Source organism: Motacilla alba, chromosome Z (genome assembly GCF_015832195.1).
Source record: "Motacilla alba alba isolate MOTALB_02 chromosome Z, Motacilla_alba_V1.0_pri, whole genome shotgun sequence".
NCBI lineage: Eukaryota > Metazoa > Chordata > Aves > Passeriformes > Motacillidae > Motacilla > Motacilla alba.
Genome location: NC_052046.1, coordinates 71,788,574 through 71,809,456, shown reverse-complemented (window position 1 = coordinate 71,809,456; position 20,883 = coordinate 71,788,574). Strand labels below are relative to the sequence as shown.

Below are 20,883 nucleotides of genomic sequence, written 5' to 3'. Positions count from 1 at the left end.
GTAAATAATTAAACACATGTTGTGGGACTGAAGCACTGAAAGCTCTGTGCGAGTGCTTGGAACTCGGTGGGAGCAGCAGCCCTTGGAGGGCAGCCCTTGTCCAGAGGGATTTCTCAAGCAGCTTGGCTATGTTTAGCCAGCAAGATCTCCCTCCTTCTTTGTCAGGAGGACTAAACAAATAATCTTTTGATTTGACTGCCATGAGTTTATAGAGAACCTACTTATCAGGGCTAGGAGTAATCAAATGGGCTGTGAGTACCTGGTGCTTTCTTTTGCATCACACACCTGAATGCCTTCCTGCTTCTGCAGAATTGAGTCCTGGTAAAGCAAAACATCCCTAGAGAGGGGCACTGAAAAGTTTAAAGTCATCTCTGCCTTTTACCTAAGCTGTTGCTCAAAAACCCATGCTGCCCACAGATGCTGATGCTGTCCTGGAGCTGCATTGTAATTCCCAACTAAACCTGGATATAAGGGAGCTGCGTGCCAGCTTTTCTTGCATTAAAGCTATAACAGGAAAAGGGTGGCCTTTTCCTGGGAAAAGGAAAAGCTGAGCCAGAGATCTGCCCCCACAGCCTTGTGCTGAAGTCACTTTGAGCTTGCCAGGGTGATGCATCTTGTGGAAGCCTCTTTTAAATCTGCTGGTCTGATGATGCATTAAGCTATAACAAAACATTAATTCCCAGAGCCTTGAAATATTGTCCCTTGTGCCTGTGGCATCGTGAGTGGCTGGGTGAATTTTGGGGCAGTGAGCAGCTGGCCAGATTTTATACTCACAGCCAGTTTTACTTTACCCACAGGCAATTTTACTCTCAACACACTCTAAAATCCACTAAACTCCTTGTACACATTGAAAGCCTCCCAAAATAGGAGGAAGCAAACTCCTTGAAAAGATATAATTCTTCTTAATAAGATGACCACTAAGGTGTAATTCTTAACCACTGGTAGAATAAATGCTATTACTCCTTATCAGGTATAAAAGGAAAATATGTGATCAGTTATAGCCCAGGTTAACTGCTTTTTTCTGCTTTTTAAGCAAACCTGAAATGCTTCATGGTTTCATAAAACCTAGCACAAAGTGATTCCAGGACTCCAGGACAGTCTTCTAAAATTGAAATTAATTAGAAACTTGGTGCAGTAGTCGTGTCTCCAGCTCTCCAGATTATCCCAATTTTTCCAGAAAAGCCTACCTTCTAAAAAAATAAAATAATAATAAAATAAAAAAAGCATTAACATAGGCATCACTTCAACGTGACCAAAAGTCATGGTTTTGCATCAAGTTTTTCCTCACAATTTAACTGTAAGTGCTTTTAAGAATTACTGAAAGTGAAGCATGACACTCATTTTGGGAAAACTTGAAGAAAACCACTTGAGAAACCTGCCTTTCTTGCTCTGCTCCTCCTTTAATGTTAATTTCCACCAAGTGAGGCACAAGGCAGTGGGGGTGACTGTGTTGTACAGAGAGGTCCAGGGGGCCACTGAGAAAATCCCCCTGGCTGTGGTGAAGTCCCACCTGCAGGTCATTGCACTCAGCAGCCCTACAAGCAATGGGATAATCAGCGTGGACAGCTTGGACAGTGTGTGCTGATCCCCAGAAATGAGTAAAAGGTTGTGTCAGCTGATGAGCAAATGTTAAATTTTATGGGAGGCACCCAACCTTTTACCCCTGTAAATGTTTTTCTCTGCAGTTGCATGGCCAAGGAGCTCCCTGATAATAATGATGAATGGCTGAGGTGCCCTCTCAGTCTCACTCAGAATTGAGTTGTTTGTTTTTTTTTCACAGTAGCCTTATCTAAAAAAGCCCCACAATACAGAGAATAAGAAGTTTCATGGATCTGGGATTTTTCCTTTGGAGTAATTAACAGCTCACTGAACTGAGGATTTTATCCTCTGTTCTTTATGGAAAAATAATAAAATTGGTAATAGTTGCCATTCATTTTTATTTAATGGAGTGGTGAGCTTTTTTTCATTAGCGGATTCAGGAAATTAACAATCTTGTTAATGTGTTCTGCTCTAAGATGTTGGTTGTCATTGCAACGCTGCTCTGCCAAGGACAAAGGAATGGCAAAATAACTTTGGATAATGCAGTCTATAAATTACTTTCACCTGAAGAGTTAGTGTATTCCTGTGCTGAGCAGATCCTAGAAAAATGAATGTTAATTAACTGACTGGTAGACATTTGTTTCAAAGGAAAAAAAAAATAGGACCAGGGAAAAAATGTTATTAAGAGAGAACAGAGATATCATCTACTTTTAATTATTCAACAGTATTTCGTAGGGATGAATCACTGCTGGCACTGCTAAAGCAGAGACAAAATATTTAGTCTAACACTGTAAAAAAAAAAAGCACCCTCTAAATGCTCCAGACAGATCTTAGATGCTTTTCCTTTGATTTGTGCAGGTCTTTACTCAGTTTTATTTTGTGGACTCACATGGAACCACAGAACCAGTTAGGCTGGAAAGGAGCTCTGAGTCCAAGCTGTCAACCAGAGCAGAGCACTCAGTGCCAAGTCATTCCTTAAATCCCTCCGGGGACTGTGACTCCACCACCTCCCTGGGCAGTACCTTCCAATGACCAATCACCAATCAATTTCACCAATCATCAATCAACTTCTTCACTTGTATGAAGAAATTCCTCCTCTAGTCCCACCTAAACCTCCCCATGGCAGTTTGGACTAAGTGAAAGTGGAGTGAGAAGATTTTTTTTTTTAACCTCATTTACTTTTTTTTTTTTTTAATATTGAATTAATGTGGTTCTACTTGTAACACAAAACTGCTGAATTCTGAGGACAAAATTTCCTAGTCTAACTGTTGTGGCTTCATCTAGAGAAGCACATTGGCTTGGATAGAGCACACTGACTGTGACAAACTGCTTTATTTCCACTCAGTTTTACTGATTTTTTTAATGTCGGCTGTTCTGTGGGGGATGTGGAGGCATCTCATGCCCTCGGGGCAGTCTCTGCAAGATTGGGGATTGCTAGAATGAGGGGAAATAGTCAAAGCCATGAAATAAATCTGTGCTTCACGAAGCTTGCCAGAGGACCTTGACAAACTGCTGCTCAGATGTTGGATGTCTTTTTAGAAGGAATAATTTAACAAGGTAGAAGCCATGCATTTCTTCCTGGTAAAAGGCAGCAGTGGAGATGGCCACTGGAATTTTAGAGTAGAACTCTGCTAGATAGAGATGACCAATGCTTGGTTTTTTTAATTATTCTGTCACACTTACATTAGGCTGCCTAAACTTTACAGCAAGTGTTGTAGGACCACTAAGCAAATATTAAAATATTAACATATAAAATTTGCAAAGGCATATCTGTGTGAAAATACACAGGGGGAAAAAAAAAACAACAGAACAACACTAGCAAAAGAAAACTCTCTTTCTGGCTTGACGATGACAGTCATGATGAATAGGCAAATTTTGCAGAAGGTTAAGCAAAGGATACAGGCAACTGGCATAAAGCTTTTATTGACGGTGATATTTATTAGGATGTGACAGTAAACACAAATGAATAAATACTGTTGTGAAGCTGTTACAACCCAGGCAGTCTGAAGCTTTTTTAGAATTGATACTTTATAAAAAGCTGGTGTGGAAAGAAATTGGCCATATTTCACCCCTGCAATGGGATTTCATCCAACATTTTAGCTTTTATCCAGCGATCAGGTTATGGCACCATGCAGTGGCTGCCAGACTCCATAATTCCTTTTCCTTCTCTCTGAAGCCCCTGCTCCAGGTGAGCTTTGTGTTTCACCTATTAAACCGTGGAGTGAACAGTTCAGGATCACCCTGGTCACTTCTGGGGATGAGGTCAGGAGGTTGATGCTGCTGCAGACCTGCTGTTGTTCAGCTCTTTCTGCATTTCATCATTTTGGTAGGCCTGGGATTCCTACAGGTTGACGTGGAATTAAAGGTTTAAAGCTGCACGCTAGGGATGGTTGCTGCTGCTTTGGGGTGAGGTGCTGACCCATAACCTGGTGTTTTACTGGTGCTTAACCCTTCCATCAAGCCACCATCAGTGACACAATGGAAGAAGAAATAATCCAAGATGTCTAGACTGCAGGTGAAGTGCAATCTTTTTATTTTTTTTTTTTTTTGTCATTAAGTCTGGGCCCTGCTGCCCCAGTTCTCATTTACCTCAAAGAGAGAGAGCATGAGAAGCATGAGGAAGGGTCAGAGTCTGCAATCCTTTCTTACCCACCTGTTTTTTTTCTACCTCTGTGCGAGCTGGGTGCTTTACAAGCCTCACTGGGCTGAGCACTGGGGGAGATTAGTTTTCTCCAAACTAGCTTATGGTTTAGGTAATTGGTTTTCCGAGGGCTTAAAAAATAAAAATTGTAAATCTGACACAAGGTCAGTGTTGCTTCTTTGCTTATCTGCTCTCGGCTGTTTATGAGAGGCATCAAATGCATTTATCTCTAAAATGCTTGGAAATAAAACCGTGTAGCATTTCATGGCTGTAGCTGGAATATAAAGGCCTTGTTTAAGCCCTTGGTATCTTCACATGAGGACAGGTTTACACCTCCAACTTCTGGGATTTTTGCCCTAATTTAGTCCTTAAGGTCTCTATGAAACAGGAAAAAATACCTCCTGTGAATGCCACTGGAGATGTTATGAACTTTATGTTACAGAAATCCTCAGGCTGCTCTTTCCTGAGGTCAGCTGTGCCACATCATGTCTGAGGGGGCTGGTGCAGCAGAGGGAGGAGTTATTAATTCACTGTCAATGGGAGTATCAATAACACACTTTGTTTAAGCTTTGTTTTCTAGGACCAGTCCCTGAAGACCGTCAGAAGTTGGAAATTGAATCCCACCTCTCTTTTCTCCTCCTCTCAAATTGCAGCTCCACTTTTTCACTTTTTTGATGGAGTTGTGGTTTCTCTGACTTAGTGCACGCACCTGTGCCAGGACAGGCAGGGAGATGAATGTGAGAGCTAACCTGCCCATTCCTGCCCTCCTACTTGTGCCCATAACCTTCCAATCCACGCAGCTCAATTGCAGCATGAAAAGGATAGTTTCCCTTGAAGCAGCTTATTTTAAATTTAGACATGTTCTGAAACCCAGGAGATCAAAGTATTCTCAACAGCACAGGAGGAACTCATCCATAATAGAACCCTTAAAGCCAGCTCCTTGCCTGTAAGCTGATTTCATTGTGCAGCAATGGTTGGTGGCTCAGTTTTTGTGACTTCAGGGTTCTGTGACAATCCTGCTTTTAAAGGATGCGTCTTGGGCTGGCAGTAATTGGCAGCTGCGAGGCTGGTGTGGGCTTTCAGCTGTGACAAACAACTCAGAGTTAATTTCTAGCTGTTGTTGGACTGCCTGCTGTTCAGTTTGTGCTGCTAGACTGCCAGTGTGAACAGCCAGGGTTTTATAAAGACTGAAAAAGCTGCAATGGAGCGACTGGAAGTACTTCACTGGACATTGCTGCTGTAATCAGGCTCTGCTGCCATTAAGATTTAGAAATTAGAGACTGCTCCCTCAGGTCTTTGAAGTATTTTATACACGTACAGGTTTCTTGTGCTTGCTGGCTCTCAACCCACTCGAACAGATTCCAGACAGAGTTTTGATTTAAAAGCTTCTATCAACTAAATCAAATTAAATAATGAGATGTCAAATGGAAAAATGAAAAACTGAGAGCGACTGTGGCTCAGGTTTCCCCGTGTTTTGTGTAAGTCTGGTTTGAAGCCAGGTGACACAAGGGCAATTCCATCCCAGCTCACTTGGGTTGTGGCTGCCAGACCTTCACCCTTTGCCTGTTCACACTTTGTTAGGAGCACAACCTGCTCAGGGAAGAGCAAGCATGTCTTTCTCTCCTCCCTGAAGACTCAAAAGGCAGTGAATCTGTTGCCACCCCCTATTTGCACACACAAAAAAATCCACCCCCAAAATCCAAGTGAAATTTTCTACCACCTGGACTCTCTCACGGCCTGCAGTGCTGGCCTGTTGCAATTAATTGCCTTTGTTGATCATTAGGCTTCTGTTATTTTGCTTTTGACAAAAGACGAGTGTGCTCTGTCCTGGGCTGAGTTTGTTGAGTATTTTGGGGTTGAGACAGTGAATTTTGTGTCTCTGTTTTGCTTTTTTCAGTCCTGCCCGGCGGCTGAGAGCTGATGGCTCTGTGCAGTGAGACAGATAGTCCGAGTTTCTGGAAACACTTGGTCACAAATTCCTATCCATAATTAATTTATCCTGTATCTGTATCAGCAGCCAGGAGTGTAATGTGCTTGAAACAGATACTGACTGTCAGAAAGGACAGATCTCACAAATATGGGAAGCAAATAATTGCAGTTATTGTATGGACTGTTCAGCTTTGGAGATGAGCTGCACTGAGGAGGGGCTTGAACAAGACTTTTGCTTACTTTAAACTATTTTTTTGTCATTCTTTTAACTCACTGTTCCTCATTAGGGCTACAAATACATTGTATGCCTGGAGGATGCTACATAGGCAATATGCCAAGAGTATTAAGATGTATTTTTAGAATGATGGGATATCAGGGACTCATTCTGCTTCCACTGTCGCTGTGGTAGGGGATAAACCAGGAGTTAGAAAGGAAGAAGAGCTGTTGGAGGATGTCAGCTTCCTCAAAAACAAAAAACCAACCACCAGGGATTCATTTGATGGAAAAATTGAACAAATTTTAGGACTAGTATGACTAGCTGAGAACAATGCCCAGATGGCATGGGAAATGTAATTAACCTTCGGCAAATGCAGCAGTCTCAAAATGGTGATACAGAAATTCACTAAGATTCACTACTTTATTAAGATGTTTGTGCATAAAGTGATCAGTTTTTCAACTTCAGCATCAATGTTATTACATAATACTTGTGGAAGTATTCTAATAATTTTTAATTAAAGAGACAGAAACACCCACTTAAAATCTCACTAGTCAATGGCAAGGAAAATAAAAGTGGTGGAGATAGCCTAACATAAAACAAAAAAATGATTGAATCTTACTTATCCAATTTACAGGGTGAAAAATTATGTTTCCAGCAATAGGCAAAAGCTAGGAGACATGGTACTTAATGAGGAAATTTGTTTCAGTGCGTTTTCTCTAACAAGGTGTAATTTCTTTCTGACCTGACAGGCTGCTAAACCTTGGAATGCCATTAAACTGGTAATGAAGTGCCATGCTAAAAATAGTATTTCTGCTTTCTTTATGGTTGCCAGAACCAGCAGAATCATCTGTATACTCAATTTACCACTGTGTGTGAGACATCTCTGCGTGGAGGCCTCCAGGGAGGAGGAGTGTCATCTTTTCTCTGTCACACAGAGCAGAGTTCTGTGCTCATCAGGTGCCAAACAGGCAGGCAGAGCTGGGAGCTGGGCATTTGGTCCTGTGTGTTTGCTCACCAGGCTTGGATTATCCTGAAGTGTGCTTTGAAAGCTCAGTCCTGAGCATCAGCCGAACCAAGGAAAGTGCTCCTTGTGGAAAATGTGGTGTGCTGGCTTCTTCTATTAAATAGCAGAGGATCCTCAAACTTGTTTTTTCATGGGCTGTGTAAATATAAATTGCTCTTGATTAAGAGATGCAGATAGAGTACATAGCTAGGGCTGTTTTTAGGGCTGTTGAGGTTTCCATTTTTAGGTTTCATTGGTGATTGTTCCTACCTAAACTCTCCTCAATTGCTGTTGCAGCCATTGCACCACGAGTGTCAAGATGGAAGGTGAGTAGAGTCTAGAAATTTCCACAGCTCTACAGTGAGATAAAGCTGCCTGACCCTAAACTCTGGTGTTTAGAGTAGTGGAGAGGACAAAGACCCACAAAACCCTGCAGTATGTAAGGCAGAAATTAATCGAGAGTTTGTGGAAAACCTGCATCCTAAACTTCCAGCAGGGTTTTCCTTTTCCTTTTCAGGCAATGGTAGAAAGGCAAGTCTTGGAGGAGAATCTTTTAATTGCTTGTTTATTCTTTATTTAAGAAAGAATAATTTATGGAGGATGAAGTAGGCTGGTAAAACACATTGCTGAAAGCAAATAAGTATTTTATCTTACTTTTTACTTCTGGCTGTTCACAACATCTCCAGAAACCCCAGAATTTTGCAGCCCCCAGCGTAAAACTTGGAGCTCTTTAATTACTTTGCCCTTTGGCAACAACTAACTTCACACAGATTCTTCTGCAGAAGAGCCAAAGTGCTCAGCCAAGTTTTAGAGTTTCCACGCCTCTGGATGATTTTTGTGCCATCAATGATGTCGTACAATGTGCAAGGTGGTACAAAGACGTGCAAATGTTTTGATGAAATACAAGTGAACCTTCAATAAGATTCTGCTTTAAAAGTGTGGCTGAAGGAGTATCACAATCATCATGTTCTCAGACCTCGTGGGACTTGGTGCTTGGGGCAGCTCCAGGTATCAGCCTGGGGAAGGAAAGGTTCAGGGGGACCTAATTGTGACCATTTTGATGCAGAAGGAAGGCTGCAGCAAAGATGGAGACTGTTTGTAAGGGTCTGGAGTGACAGGACAAGGGTTAATGGCTTCAAACTAACAGAGGGTAGGTTTAAATCTGATATTAGAGAGAAATTCTTCCGTGTGAGGGTGGGCAGGCCCTGGCACAGGGTGCCCAGAGCAGCTGGGGCTGCCCCTGGATCCCTGGCAGTGCCCAAGGCCAGGCTGGACACTGGGGCTGGGAGCAGCCTGGGACAGTGGAAGGTGTTCCTGGATGGTACTGGATGGGCTTTAAGGTCCCTTCCAGCCCAAACCATCCCAGGATTCTGATACACAAAGCTCCACCAAGCAGCATTAACACAGTGGTTCATAGATGCGGTTTCATGTTTCTGGATTATGCGCACTCAGCTTCTAAAAAAGGATTAGTAATTCTCTGGCAGGGAAAACAAATAGCAGAGCTTGCTAAATCACATTATAGAAATCTATGAATTGTCTAGCAGGTCCAATTACACAATAGTATATATTTTTAGCATTAGTCTGGCTTGCTGCTGTTCTGCAAAGTTCTAATAGTCCTATACCAAGCTTGTCTTGGGTATGCAAGAAAAGCTGCATGTCAGGGTTGATTTCAGAAGAAGTCACAACAACACACAGAGTAAAACCCCAGCTGAAATCAGCTCAAACCTACTCCAGGCTTCCACTGACTTTATTTCTCATAAAAATAAGGCTAATACCTAGTTCACTTCTAACTCTTGTTATTTCTCTTGTTGGTGTTTCTCTTGGATTTGATAAGGACAATAATGTTGTCCAGTAAAGTTTTACCTCTGCCATTTTGATTTAGTTCTGTCTTGTAGTTTTGATTCACTAGTGCAGCATTTCAGTAATTTGCTTGAAGATTACTGCAGAGAAATTGAATTTTATGTGCTTTATTTTGCGGCAATAACTTTTCCTTTCCAGGTCTCCACGTCAGATCTGATTTGTTTGACCAATGCCAACTTCATGTGACAATGACTAAAAGCATTCTTGGTGTGCTTGTTACTGGAAAAGAAATGGAGCTGTTCAGTCCCCACAGCATATAGTTTTATATAACACATCACAAACCCATGTAAAACTAGTTACTGTAGGGATTTATCAGTGATTTTAATTAACTCACAACATTCCCATGTGTTTGTCTCATTCTGGACTAGAGTGCAAGTCTTGGAGTTTGATGGAAAACTCTTCCCTTCCCCCAAACTGAAGTTCAGAGGGAAATCTTTATGTAAATATTGCAGAAACCCATGGAGTCCACACTTAGCTCCTGCTGAGAGAAATAGACTGATATGGGAACAGGGAGGGTTTATCTTCCCATGTGAAGGAAAATGTAGCAAGAATATTTTTAGCTGCTTTTGACTGAAGGGTAAAAAGGGGAAAGGGAGAGGAATAGACCGCATTTGGAGGCATTTTGCTTTTTAAAGTGTTTTCCTCTTTTTCAAACAAGATGTTTGGAAGACTAATTCCCCCATTGCTAAACATCAAACACTCAGCTGCTGCCAGCTGAAACACAACAAGATAAAATCATGCAAAGTAAATTCTCTTCAGGGAAGGAAAGTGCCTTGTTAGATGGCACCTCCAGAAACACCTGGGGTGATCCCACAGCCAGAGAACAAGCGAAAGCACAAATTCCATGTGTAAATATATCAGTTTGGGACATGCTTTGCAAAGCATCACACACAAGCCATGTTTCCTGTGTTTGCAGACTGTCATCCAGGTGATTCATTGCTGAATAAAACATGAGAATTTAATCCACCCCATGGGGTTTTCAGTCTTGTTGTAGAAGTGACAGTACTTAGGGAAGAAGAAAAAGGTCTTCTGATTGCACTTGGTGCATGCAGGCTTCAGTGCAGAGCATCAGACAACATTTTTAGTAATGCAGGTACCTTGCAGACAGTGAGATGTTTGGGATGCATCACATGGAAAGGAGAGAAGTCCTCTGTGGAGGAACTAAATATTACATTTTGATGCAGGTGAAGACTAAGGAAAAAAAGAAATTAATATGAAGGTACGGAATGATTTCAGTTTAATTTACAATGCATCGAAACAGAGGTATGCAGGGTATGATAATCTTTGTTTCAAAACTGGAGTCTTAAAGACAAGTTGTGCTCATTGAGCTTCTAATGAAGCTTTTCTCAAATGCAAGACTGATGCAGCCAATATTGCCAAACTCAAATTAAAATATAAAGCTATTAAAAAGAGAAATGTTTTCAATTTTCTACTTACTTTAATTTGAAAGTGGGTTTAGTACCTTTTCTAAGTTTCATACATTGAGCTGTTTTGCCATCAATAGTGAGAACTATAAATGCAATAATTGTAATAGGATCATATTCGTGTGCAGTATCGACTGCAGGAGCTGGAAGAATCAAATGTACTGAAAGCAGTCAAATAATTAACTTAGCAACGATAAACAGAAGAAATAGCATTTTTGTTAAGCTGTCTGTAGAATTACCATGACCACATTTCTCCAAGTATCCCCCTTGAGTAATTAAAAACATTTTGCTTTTTGCTGGCTCTTTTTGCTCTGCAGTTTTCCAGCCCTCACCTCCATCACCTGCCAGCACTCTCTGTACTCTCTGTTGTTCAAACTCTTCTGCAGGCAAATTTCTAGGTCACAGCCTCAAAATCTGTGTGGATTTGGCCACTGTAAGCCAGGTAAAGCATAATTTAAGAGTTATTTGTCAAAGAGTTAATTTACACAAGATTTACATGAACTGGAGTTCATTACCCAGCCCCAGGCATGAAGCTGAGCCTCAGGTATTAACTATTTACACCATTTGCAGTTTAAATAAGTAATTTTCAGCTTGGCCTTACCTGGCCAGGAGGATTCAGTTGGATTCAACTGATGTTAACCTGTGTGAGCAAAAAAAAGAAGCCAAATTAGGGATTTTTTTACATGGGGCAATGATCTGTGTGATGCTGGCAGCCCTCCTTTCAGCCTTGCAGTAGAAATTGGGAGAGCTATTTTTAAATGTGAAAACGTGACCTTGGGAGTACATAAATATTTAACTTTGAGTGTTTTCCCCTGATCTCCATCCCACAGCTGTGGGACAGCAGCTCTGGGTCCAGCCTAAATGTGGGGCAAGGTCAATAGTGACAGTTCCATCAAATGCAGCACATTTGGATCAGATCTGACTGAATTTGCCCTCCTAAGACCTTGTATTAAGAAAGACTTCAAGACTTTATATTTGACAGAAACATTGGTTCTCACGCTGTCTCCATTCTCCCCATCTGCTGAAAGAATAGTTGACAACACCAAGGTGGAATTTCTGTTCCATTTTTTTGGGGCACTCTGCTGCGTGCAGGTGTGGTGTGAGTCTCAGGGGGCGGGGTGGGCATCCTGCACTCTCAGATTTTGCTTCTTCTGACAAGACAAGCAGCAGGAATGAAGCACCTAAGTGGAGCAGAGGTCAGAGTCCAGCGGCACTGGCTGATGCAATTAAAACTGAAAAAAAAAAAAAATTGGAATTGCAAAATACAGGTTTTCTGATGAAATCCGAGGTGCTTGTGCAGAATAGGGCTGAAAGTTTTGCAGTTCCCATGATGAAGGAAGTGCCTCATCAGTAAAACACAGCGTGCAAAAAATACTGTCACTCTCCAGGACAAAGTGATTTTTAAAGATGAAACCTGGCTTCAAGGACTGACATGGAGGTCTTTGTCCTTTGACAGCTGTTGAGAGCAAAATAAATTCCCCTTTTTCACGTTTTAGGCCAAGAAACGCTTGATTCATTTGTATAAGGTGACCTAATTTGGAAGAGGAAAGAGAATCCAGAGCTTTCTGGCACAAAAAAATCCCAAACTTCTGGGCTTTTTAATATGGTTTAAGCCATTTTCTGGGGTATAAGCAGGAATTTTGTGGACAGGAAATAGGGGAGTGGGGGTCTGAAGCAGATATGGCAATGAAAAAAAAGGGAATTTAGGAACATGTTAGAATAGGTGCCTTTGTAACCTGTGAGGAAGGACATTTCTGCTAGACAAAAAACTAATACAAGGGAAGAAAACATACATATTTCCTTATACCTTGGGGGGAAAAAAATCTATTTCCAGATCAGTTGTAAACTGAATTTGTGTCTTCTGTGTGTTTTGTTTTTTTTTCTTATTAATGCAAGGCTAAAATGCCACCACTACAAGTACTTCTGGTATTTATTATCATCTGAAAACTTTCATTTCAACAAACAACAAAGGGATACAAATCTAAGCAAATGACCCAGGTTAGTGGCTGTGCAGGCATGTAAAGCAATTCTTTAAAGTTCACAGTGCCAAGAAGGGAGTCTATTGCTCTCATGGAAAGTGGTTCAAGGTTCAGTACCTAACAAAATAGCAATGATTTATGGGTGGGCACTGAGGTTTTAAATGCATGGTCAGACTCTTAAGGACTACTTATGCTGAACTGCTTTGTGCTGCGGCCTCAAATGAGCACTCAGTTTTTTGATGTGCTTGTTTATAAAATTGCACTTTGAATGCAGCCTACTCTGTGGCAGCTTCTAAAAGCCCCTGCAGCTCTCTGCAGTCAGACCAGATGAATGGGAAATGCTTGAAAAAATAGTGAAACTTGGGCTGGAACAGAGTAAAATTGCCTAATGTCATCTGGGTTTGTGCTGTGCTACTTTCTGTGTGTCGAAACACCTAAACTTGAAATCTGTCCTTCTCAGCTGGGGAACAATTGCCACACCTTCTTCCTCTTGCACCTTTCAGTGGTCTCTCAGAGCTCCTTAAAAGGTGGTGTGTAATGCAGCAAACTGGATGCTGTTGACCAAAATAAAGTTTTTCTCCAGCCCTCCTCTCCTGCCACCGTGTCCCAGAACTGCCGTGTCCTCTCTCACTGATGGCTTTAGAGCTCCAAAACAAACAGGTCAGGCAGCTTTTTCTTTTTTTTTTTTTTTCCTCTCCTTGTGCTGAGCCACATGTCATTGTCAAATACAGGAATTGGTCTTCTCAATTTAGAGAAACTAATTTTTTTACTCTGGGAGGCTTGGGAGGGTCTTGTGGTGCTGCAGCATCAGCTGGAACTGCCAGTTACTCCACCAATTTCTTCACTCAATATTTGAGTGTTTGAAGGAGGGCACCCTTGAAGCTCTTTGTGGTGGCTGGTGGAGCCAGGAAACACTTCGAACTATTCCAGATGTAAGTGTCCAGGAAAGGACATGCATAAAACCTGATTTTTCTTTACACTGAAATGGGATTATCAGGTGCCCCAGGGGTTCTTACTTTTTAAAAAGTGATCTGTCCATTCCACCTTCACAGTACCCTGCCTTGTTTCTTAGTGGGTAAAAATCTAGGAGGTTCCAGAGTGCTCTGGAGTGCAGAATTTTGGTTCTTCCTCTGCATTTTTTTGGTGGAAGGGGAGAGAGGGATCACCCAGCAGCTGTGTGTGATCCAGTGAGTGCAATGGCTGTTTTGTTCTCTGGGACATCCTGAAGGGTGGCATGAAATTATTGTCTAAACCTCAGTGAGGGAAAGATGAGTTCCTGTTCCCCTTTTCTAGAAACAAAGGTAATGCATGATCCTGTGGCTCTTGAGCCAGTGGAGATCACTGGAACACCTTTTTCACCCCGCTTCTGACAGCTGCATTTCTGGCAGCTTTTGAAAACATTTATTTATTACTTAGAATGCCACAATTTGCATTCTGAGCAGCCAGTCAAGATTGATAGCAGAAAAGAAAGTGGGAGATGCCCCTCCCTGATTTGCACCATTCTTACAGCTTGCATTAAGGTGGAGAGTTCTCTCTGTGCTCCAGATCTGCTGACCTGTCCCAGATAGAAAACTGTTCACACATCACTAGGATCCCAAAATCTGGAGTGAACTGGGCAAAATTATGTGAAATTACATAAATAGTATAAATAAACAAATAGTAAATAACAAATAGTATAGAAATAAATGATATAAATAATATTATTTAATATAATAATATAGTATAATATAATAATGTTATTATAATATTATAATATTATGCTATAATTAAATATATTTTTATATTTTTATATAATTCCATATATTTATAATTTTATCGTATAATATGATTATATTAATATAAATTTAAAAAATAAATAATAAACAAAAACATACCTCTGAAACCTTCTAAATACTGGAGGGTGATTTTTTGGCTCTTTAAGGTTGTTGTTGTTGGTGGTTTTTTTATTTCTTTTTTTGGGATTTTTTTTTTTAATTATTTCTCTCTGTGGGCATGTATTTGGGATTTTTCTGCCAGTATGGGATTATTTTTAGTTTTGGTTTGGTTTGCAGTTGTTGCTATAATTAATATTAATATCAGTTATTGGTATTTTGGCTGTCTTTTTGAAATAACCCAGTATTTCTTGTCTCCAGATGGGAAGCTGGTGGTTTTTCCTGCATATTTTTAAGTGTTGAAGCTGATTGATGCGAGCTCGTGCCGCATTTCTTGAAACTAATAGGGTGAACTCGTGGGAACATGGAATAAGAAAGGTGAAAGGGTTTCCAAGTTTGAAACCATGACTGAGAGGTGGAATAAGTGCTATTCTTAGCAGAGGTGCTGGGGGAAAAAAAAAATAAATGGAAAAGGGAGCAACTCCACGAGTATTTGTTGAACATTTGCAACCCACTGCTCGAAGTGTAAAGATCATTTTGGCTTGTGCAAATCCCAGCCACTCCCAGCTTCTGCAGGAAAACAGCACTGCTTTAAAAAAGCTCTGCTATGATAATTTAACTCATCACCCTGGTGATGCTTCGTGGGTCTCAGAACTGGGGTGAACTCATGCACAGTCAGAGACAGTGCGACAAGGATTCCAGCTGTGTTCCAGGTCTGCAGGTGGCTTAGCCTTTAAATTCCATTTCAGGGCAGTGATTCTGGTTTTTTAACTTCTTATTTGAGTGCAACTCAGTTGGAGTGGCAGTGCCTTGCCCACTGGGGCTTGTTGAACTTTGTGGGTTTTTTGGTAGAGAAGTTATAAATAGGAATACAGCATCCTATAAATTATTGTAGGGCAGAGGATGTCTTCTGCACTTGAATCTTCTACTTAGCTTCAACAAGCCCTCAGATACTTTGTTTGAGTTTATTGGTTGATTTGTCTTTTTTTTTTTTACACTTACTGCATAAAGAAATACCTGCAACACCTTTACTTTTACTCTGATACCCATAAACCCATATACATACATACATATATATATAAAAATGAAAAACTACAACTAGTTACAACACAGAAAAGAAAAAACAAAGAACTAAATACTACCATATATTCATCATGCCAAATTTAGCCACTTTTCTCAGAATTTTCTGGCGTCTGGAATAAATATTGATATTCTGTCTTCCCCAAGGTAATATTGCATGTTTTCATAAATACTAGCTAAACACATCTTCCTGGTTTTGTTCTTTGTTTTCTCTTTTATTGAAGAGTTTTTGACAGATTTCCACTTGTTTCAGGTGAAAAACTTTTTTGATATAATACATACATATGGGTAAACACTGACTTTGGGGGTTTTTGGCTGTTAAAATTTACAATTCCCTAATGCCAGCTTTAACTTAGGATTCTTTTAGCATCTCTGTGCTTCTCAGGACAACTAACCTCCATTATTTAACATGGGGTTCAGTATTAAAGCACATATAATTTAAATCTATAATTGCATCACTTTTCAGGCACATGCACTGATTTTGTGTGAAAATGGTTCTTCTGAATTCAGAAAAATGTCTTGTATCTTTCAGCTTCCTTTTTAAAAAAGTAGAAAGGGATTACCTGCATCTGCTCTGCCAAAGTGGGACATCAATGCAGTGCTGTAGGCAGAAATTTGAATTAACATTCCTGAGATACCGCCAGATAATTTCCTGTGTGCTTTAAAGCTTTGCATTTAGTTGCATCTTCTGATGCTCCAGCAAACCCTCCAAACTCATCAAGTGACTGAGGGATGTGTTTGTAAAGGCCTGGATGGTCATTATATGAGAAATTATAAACCCACTGTTGTACTTAATGGGGTCAGTGAAGCAATCAGGATAAAAATACATAATTCTGCAGCGTGGGTCTGTAAGCATGATACTTCTTAGGCTTTTTAAGTTTAATGAGGCAGCTACTCAGCAGCTGAACGTTCTTGTTAAACAGTCTCAGCATGGATTTTAAAACTACAACTGAGCACCATGGTCTCCTTGGAGAGTCTGTGGCTCTTATTCTCTTGAAATGTCTGCATCTTTTATATGTTAATGGTTTTGACATCAGCCATTTGCTTCATTTTCATTGTAAATGAGGCCCAGAGTCCGATTCCCTTCCCCATTCCCTGAACACTCTCTGCCCTGTAAGCTGTCTCATCAGCCTCCAGCTCGCTCCCTGGGGGATGTGTGGTCTGAAAACAGCTGAAGTAATATTGCAAAACAAACCTCTTTTCCTATTTTAGATGCCTTTCTAAGAATATGGGTCCCTGTGTGAAAACTTGTGTGGTGCAAGTGGTCCAGCATCCACACCAGTCCTCACATGCCCCAAGATCTTACTGCCAAAAACTCCCTTCAGGGGGCTTCCCAAGGTTGGTGCTGCTCTTCCTCAAATCCAACAGAGTCAAATCACAGGGTTTCTCCTAAACCCTTGGAGAAGCACCCCTGCTTGGAGGGTTTTGTTCATGTTTGGTTTTTAAAGATTCTCCTCAGCTGCAGTGCTGGCACCATACTGTGGTGTACACACAGAAGACTTTTTTTTTTGAGGGGGAAACTCCTGACTTTAACATGGGAATATCATCATTGCAACCTGCAAGGTTTACATGGGACAGCAGCCAAGTGTCCCAAGGCGTGCCAGAGAATCTTTCCTCCCTCTTGCAGAGGGATTAACCCACCCTGTGTGTGTGTTTTTGGTGCCTGACCCAAAGGGGAAGAGGGCAGGGAAAAAGCCTGGTGGAACCCTCCAGGACAAGCACATCCAGCCAGGAGCATCCATCCCACCAAGGCATCAGGAATTTACAGGAGCCCAGGCTCCTCCTGGTTAGAATCTGAAATGCAAGGGACTCTCAGAACTTTGGGCCTGTAAGCCAAAGCTTGGAATTAAACACAGGATTTGATCTGAGACCTTGGAAAAGGCTTCCAAACTGAGGTGCAAGAAGCAGGAATGTGAATTTATAGCTTAAAGCAGAGACACGATAACTAAGTAGGGGAAAGTTTAGAGTTTTAGAGTTTAAGATATAAAAATGAAAGTACTTACAAAGGTAAACAGGAAGTTTAGAATGCAGTACTGTAGGTTTGTGTGTCATAACATGATTGGCTAAGGGAGCTTACACTGTAGCATGGGTCCATAAACAAAATATTGAAGGATTGGGTCAAAAACAGAAATATACCTGTTGGCAGTGTTTTATTGGTCAATAACTCCTTGAAAGGTCTTGTAATTAGGGGTCTTGTAACCTTCTGAACCATGGGGTAAAGATGTGAGCTGAACTCACCCTTCCTACCTATGCAAAAGATAAGGAAAAAAAACCATATCATCAAAAATAATTCAGAGGTCCCATCTCAAATTCCTTCCAGAGTTCCCCTCAAGTGAATTATCACACGTGCTCCCAGCACAACCCTTCCTTCCCCATTGCCATGTGTGAAAGCACTGTGCAAAACACACTCACAGTGATGTGAGAAAGAGGAGAGAGGCACGGGCAGGCTGTGATTTCTGCCTCACCTTGTGGCATAAATTACTGCTGTGCAGGCTGTGATTAAGCAGGTTTGTGTGACTAAAACCCTGTACAGGATTAATTGCCAGGTCTGTGCTCTGCAGTGGGCTGGAGATAGAAGACACTAAGCAGCATGGAAGTGTTTTCAAAGGGGATTTGAAGCCAATCAACCATTTTCTCCTGCAGTACATAACTTTTCCACCTTGGCAGACAGTGGCAGCCTTTAAATTTGAAAGTGCACAGACTATATATACCTTGGAAACATTTGGAGGGGGAGTGACAAAAGTTTCAGCCTCTCTGTTTATCACTCATCACTTCAGGAGTCCGCAGAGAGAAGAAAGCAGGGTTGTTTCCTGGCTGCCTGTGGGATGTGCAGGCTGTTTTTTTCCGTGACAGCCAATATTGCAAATCCCCTTTCCCTGCTGAGTGGGCTTCGGAAACCTGGGGTGGGCAGCAAGGGATGCTCCTTCTCACGCCTGCTGTTGGTCAGACAGGGAGAGATGTGCCCCACAGCACCTCCCTGTCCCCGTTCCTGCCTAGATGGGGACCCGCTGCCCAGCGCCATGAGGACCAACCACTGCAGCCACCTGCCTGGAGTGCCCCCGGAGCGCCCACACCCTCCAGCCCCCGATGGCAAGAGCCTGCCTGGCAGCAGCGGGGGCCTGGCCACCAGCTGTCCCCAGTATGTCATGCAGGTGTCCTCCAAGGATGGGCAGCTGCTCTCGTCCGTGGTGCGGACCCTGGCCGTGCAGAGGTACGTGGGGGACAGAAGAAGGGACAGGCCCCTTCCCTCCTATGTGGGGTGGTTAAATCCCTGTCCCAGCATCACGAGGATCATGCTGTGGAATGCATCATGCTTCCTAAACACTTCACCCAGCCCCTGGGGTGGTGAGCAGACAGACAAGCTGTTTCTAGCACCAGTGTTGCAGCTTCTGTCGTTGTCCGAGGGATTGACCTTTCTTTTTGCTGCTAGTTCAGAGAGGCAGCTTAGTGGTGAAATATATTGTTAATCTATGCCTTTGAAGCGCGCTTCAGGCTGGCTTTGTTCTCATTAGAAGCAAGAAAGAGTATTCTGCTGTGCTTGGCCTTATCCAGACTTGATGCTTGGGTCAAAATTAAATTTGTCTTTGCTGGTGGTGAGCTGGAAAGGCTTCATGGATCTTAAAGCAGTGCAGAAGAAATACCCACCTGCAGCCCCACAGCACACATCTGTTTGTATCCCTGCTTGACCTCCCTGTGGGCTGTCCCAAAGAGAGGGAAACCCTTTCCAGGGAGAGGAGGTTTCTGCCTTCATGTGCTTTTCTTAAGTCGTGGCCCTGTCTTTGGGGTGCTAGAGGACAAGGTGCTGCTTTTTCAGCAGTCCTTTACTGTTGGCCAGTGAAAACAACATTTAGGTCAGAGGATCACCAAGGAATGCCCAGCTGAGGCAGATTTACAACCTCCCTGATGCACTTCGGGATTTCCTGAGGTGGCTGCACTGCTGCTTTGTGAAGAGCTGGGAAATACAAAATACAGAAGGACCTGGTCTTGTGCCTCTCATCTGCCACTCTGATGTTTTTCTCTCTACACTTTCCCCCCCACTAATAAAAGAGATATTTTAAGCAAGAACACCAAAACACCTTAAACCACTAGCCCACCAGCTTGGATTACTAATTAGAGTGCAAAGCAGTGCAAATATTTCTAGCTCACGACAGAGGAAAAAAACCCATCCCCACAACCCCCCAGCCCTGACCAGCAGTTTTCTCTCCCTCTCCTGCAGCAGCCCCTTCAATGACCGGCCCATCTGCAGGATCTGCCACGAGGGCAGCAGCCACGAGGAGCTGCTGTCCCCCTGTGAGTGCACGGGGACCTTGGGGACCATCCACCGCAGCTGCCTGGAGCGCTGGCTGTCGTCCTCCAACACCAGCTACTGTGAGCTCTGCCACTTCAGGTTTGCAGTGGAGCGCAAGCCCAGGCCACTGGTGGAGGTCAGTACAACCCTGAGGTCTTGGTTTTGGCTGGGAAAAATCCTGCCTGCTTCCGTGCAGGCGTCACAAAGGCTCTGTTGTTCCAATGGGGTTTGGCGATGTGAGGGTGGGAGCTCAGGGATGGGACAAAACTCCTCGTTTTGTAGGAAATCAAAACCAAATTCTTAGGATGTGATCAGTGGGTTTGCTTCACTGCAAACCTGAGTGGAGGCTTTTTCACAGCAAATTCCTGGGATGCCAGCCAGCTTGGTTGAGGGTGGAAGAGAGGTAAGTTGCAGTTTCTGTGGAATGTGGGGCAAGTCTCTGGACTCAGAATATTAAATATAGTTCCGAAATTTATTTATTTCTTCTTGCTTTTGAGAGGTAACATACTTAGGAGCCTTGGAAAGCCAGTTTACCTGTCCAGCCCACCAGAAGGAATGGTTCTTGTTGAGTGTCTGGTGTGTTTAGACATTTGTGAGTCACCTTTTGGCCTATTCTTGTCTATGTGCCAGATTCAAAAGTGAATTGGGCAATTGTTTCTCCCTTATCAAGGAAAATTCAGTTTTTGCCAACTATAGATAGCAGCTTCATGAAGTTTTCCAGGTTTTAGGGTATTTTTGGTCCTCAGGAAAAGAAAGGAAACCAAAACAAGTTTACCCTCTGGAGCCTATTAATGACCTTTCTCCTCCCTTAATTTATTTTGGGAAAAGGTGAAGCAAAGTTAGGGTTTCTTTTGGAATTAAAAGTAAAATACAAGCAACATTTTGGCAAAATGAATGAGCAGAAGCATTTTGTACCTGTTGGTGACACAGGAACCTACATGCAGAGCTTGGGTTCAGGACAAAGTGTGTTTCCTGTGCATCTTAATTGTTCCTTTAAACTGTGTCAGAACTGGTGGAAGGAGGTACAGTATTAAAAATGGGTAGGGAGAAGC

The 20,883-nt window shown here is 42.2% G+C and overlaps 1 protein-coding gene across 10 annotated transcripts in view; it reads left to right on the top strand.

Annotated features, from left to right (window-relative positions):
• The window catches only part of MARCHF3 (membrane associated ring-CH-type finger 3), a 59,898-nt gene that overhangs the window by 18,081 nt on the left and 20,934 nt on the right, over positions 1-20,883 (top strand). For 4 of the 10 annotated variants that reach the window (XM_038123843.1, XM_038123847.1, XM_038123845.1 and 1 more), the window contains exons 3-5: positions 16,756-16,881; positions 18,541-18,754; positions 19,760-19,967. In XM_038123843.1, coding sequence (XP_037979771.1) covers positions 16,833-16,881; positions 18,541-18,754; positions 19,760-19,967 — 471 coding nt within the window. In that variant the 5' untranslated portion in view covers positions 16,756-16,832. Of the gene's footprint in view, positions 1-12,787; positions 13,253-16,755; positions 16,882-18,490; positions 18,755-19,759; positions 19,968-20,883 lie in introns of those variants that run through there. The other 6 variants (XM_038123852.1, XM_038123851.1, XM_038123842.1 and 3 more) reach the window with 5 other exon arrangements.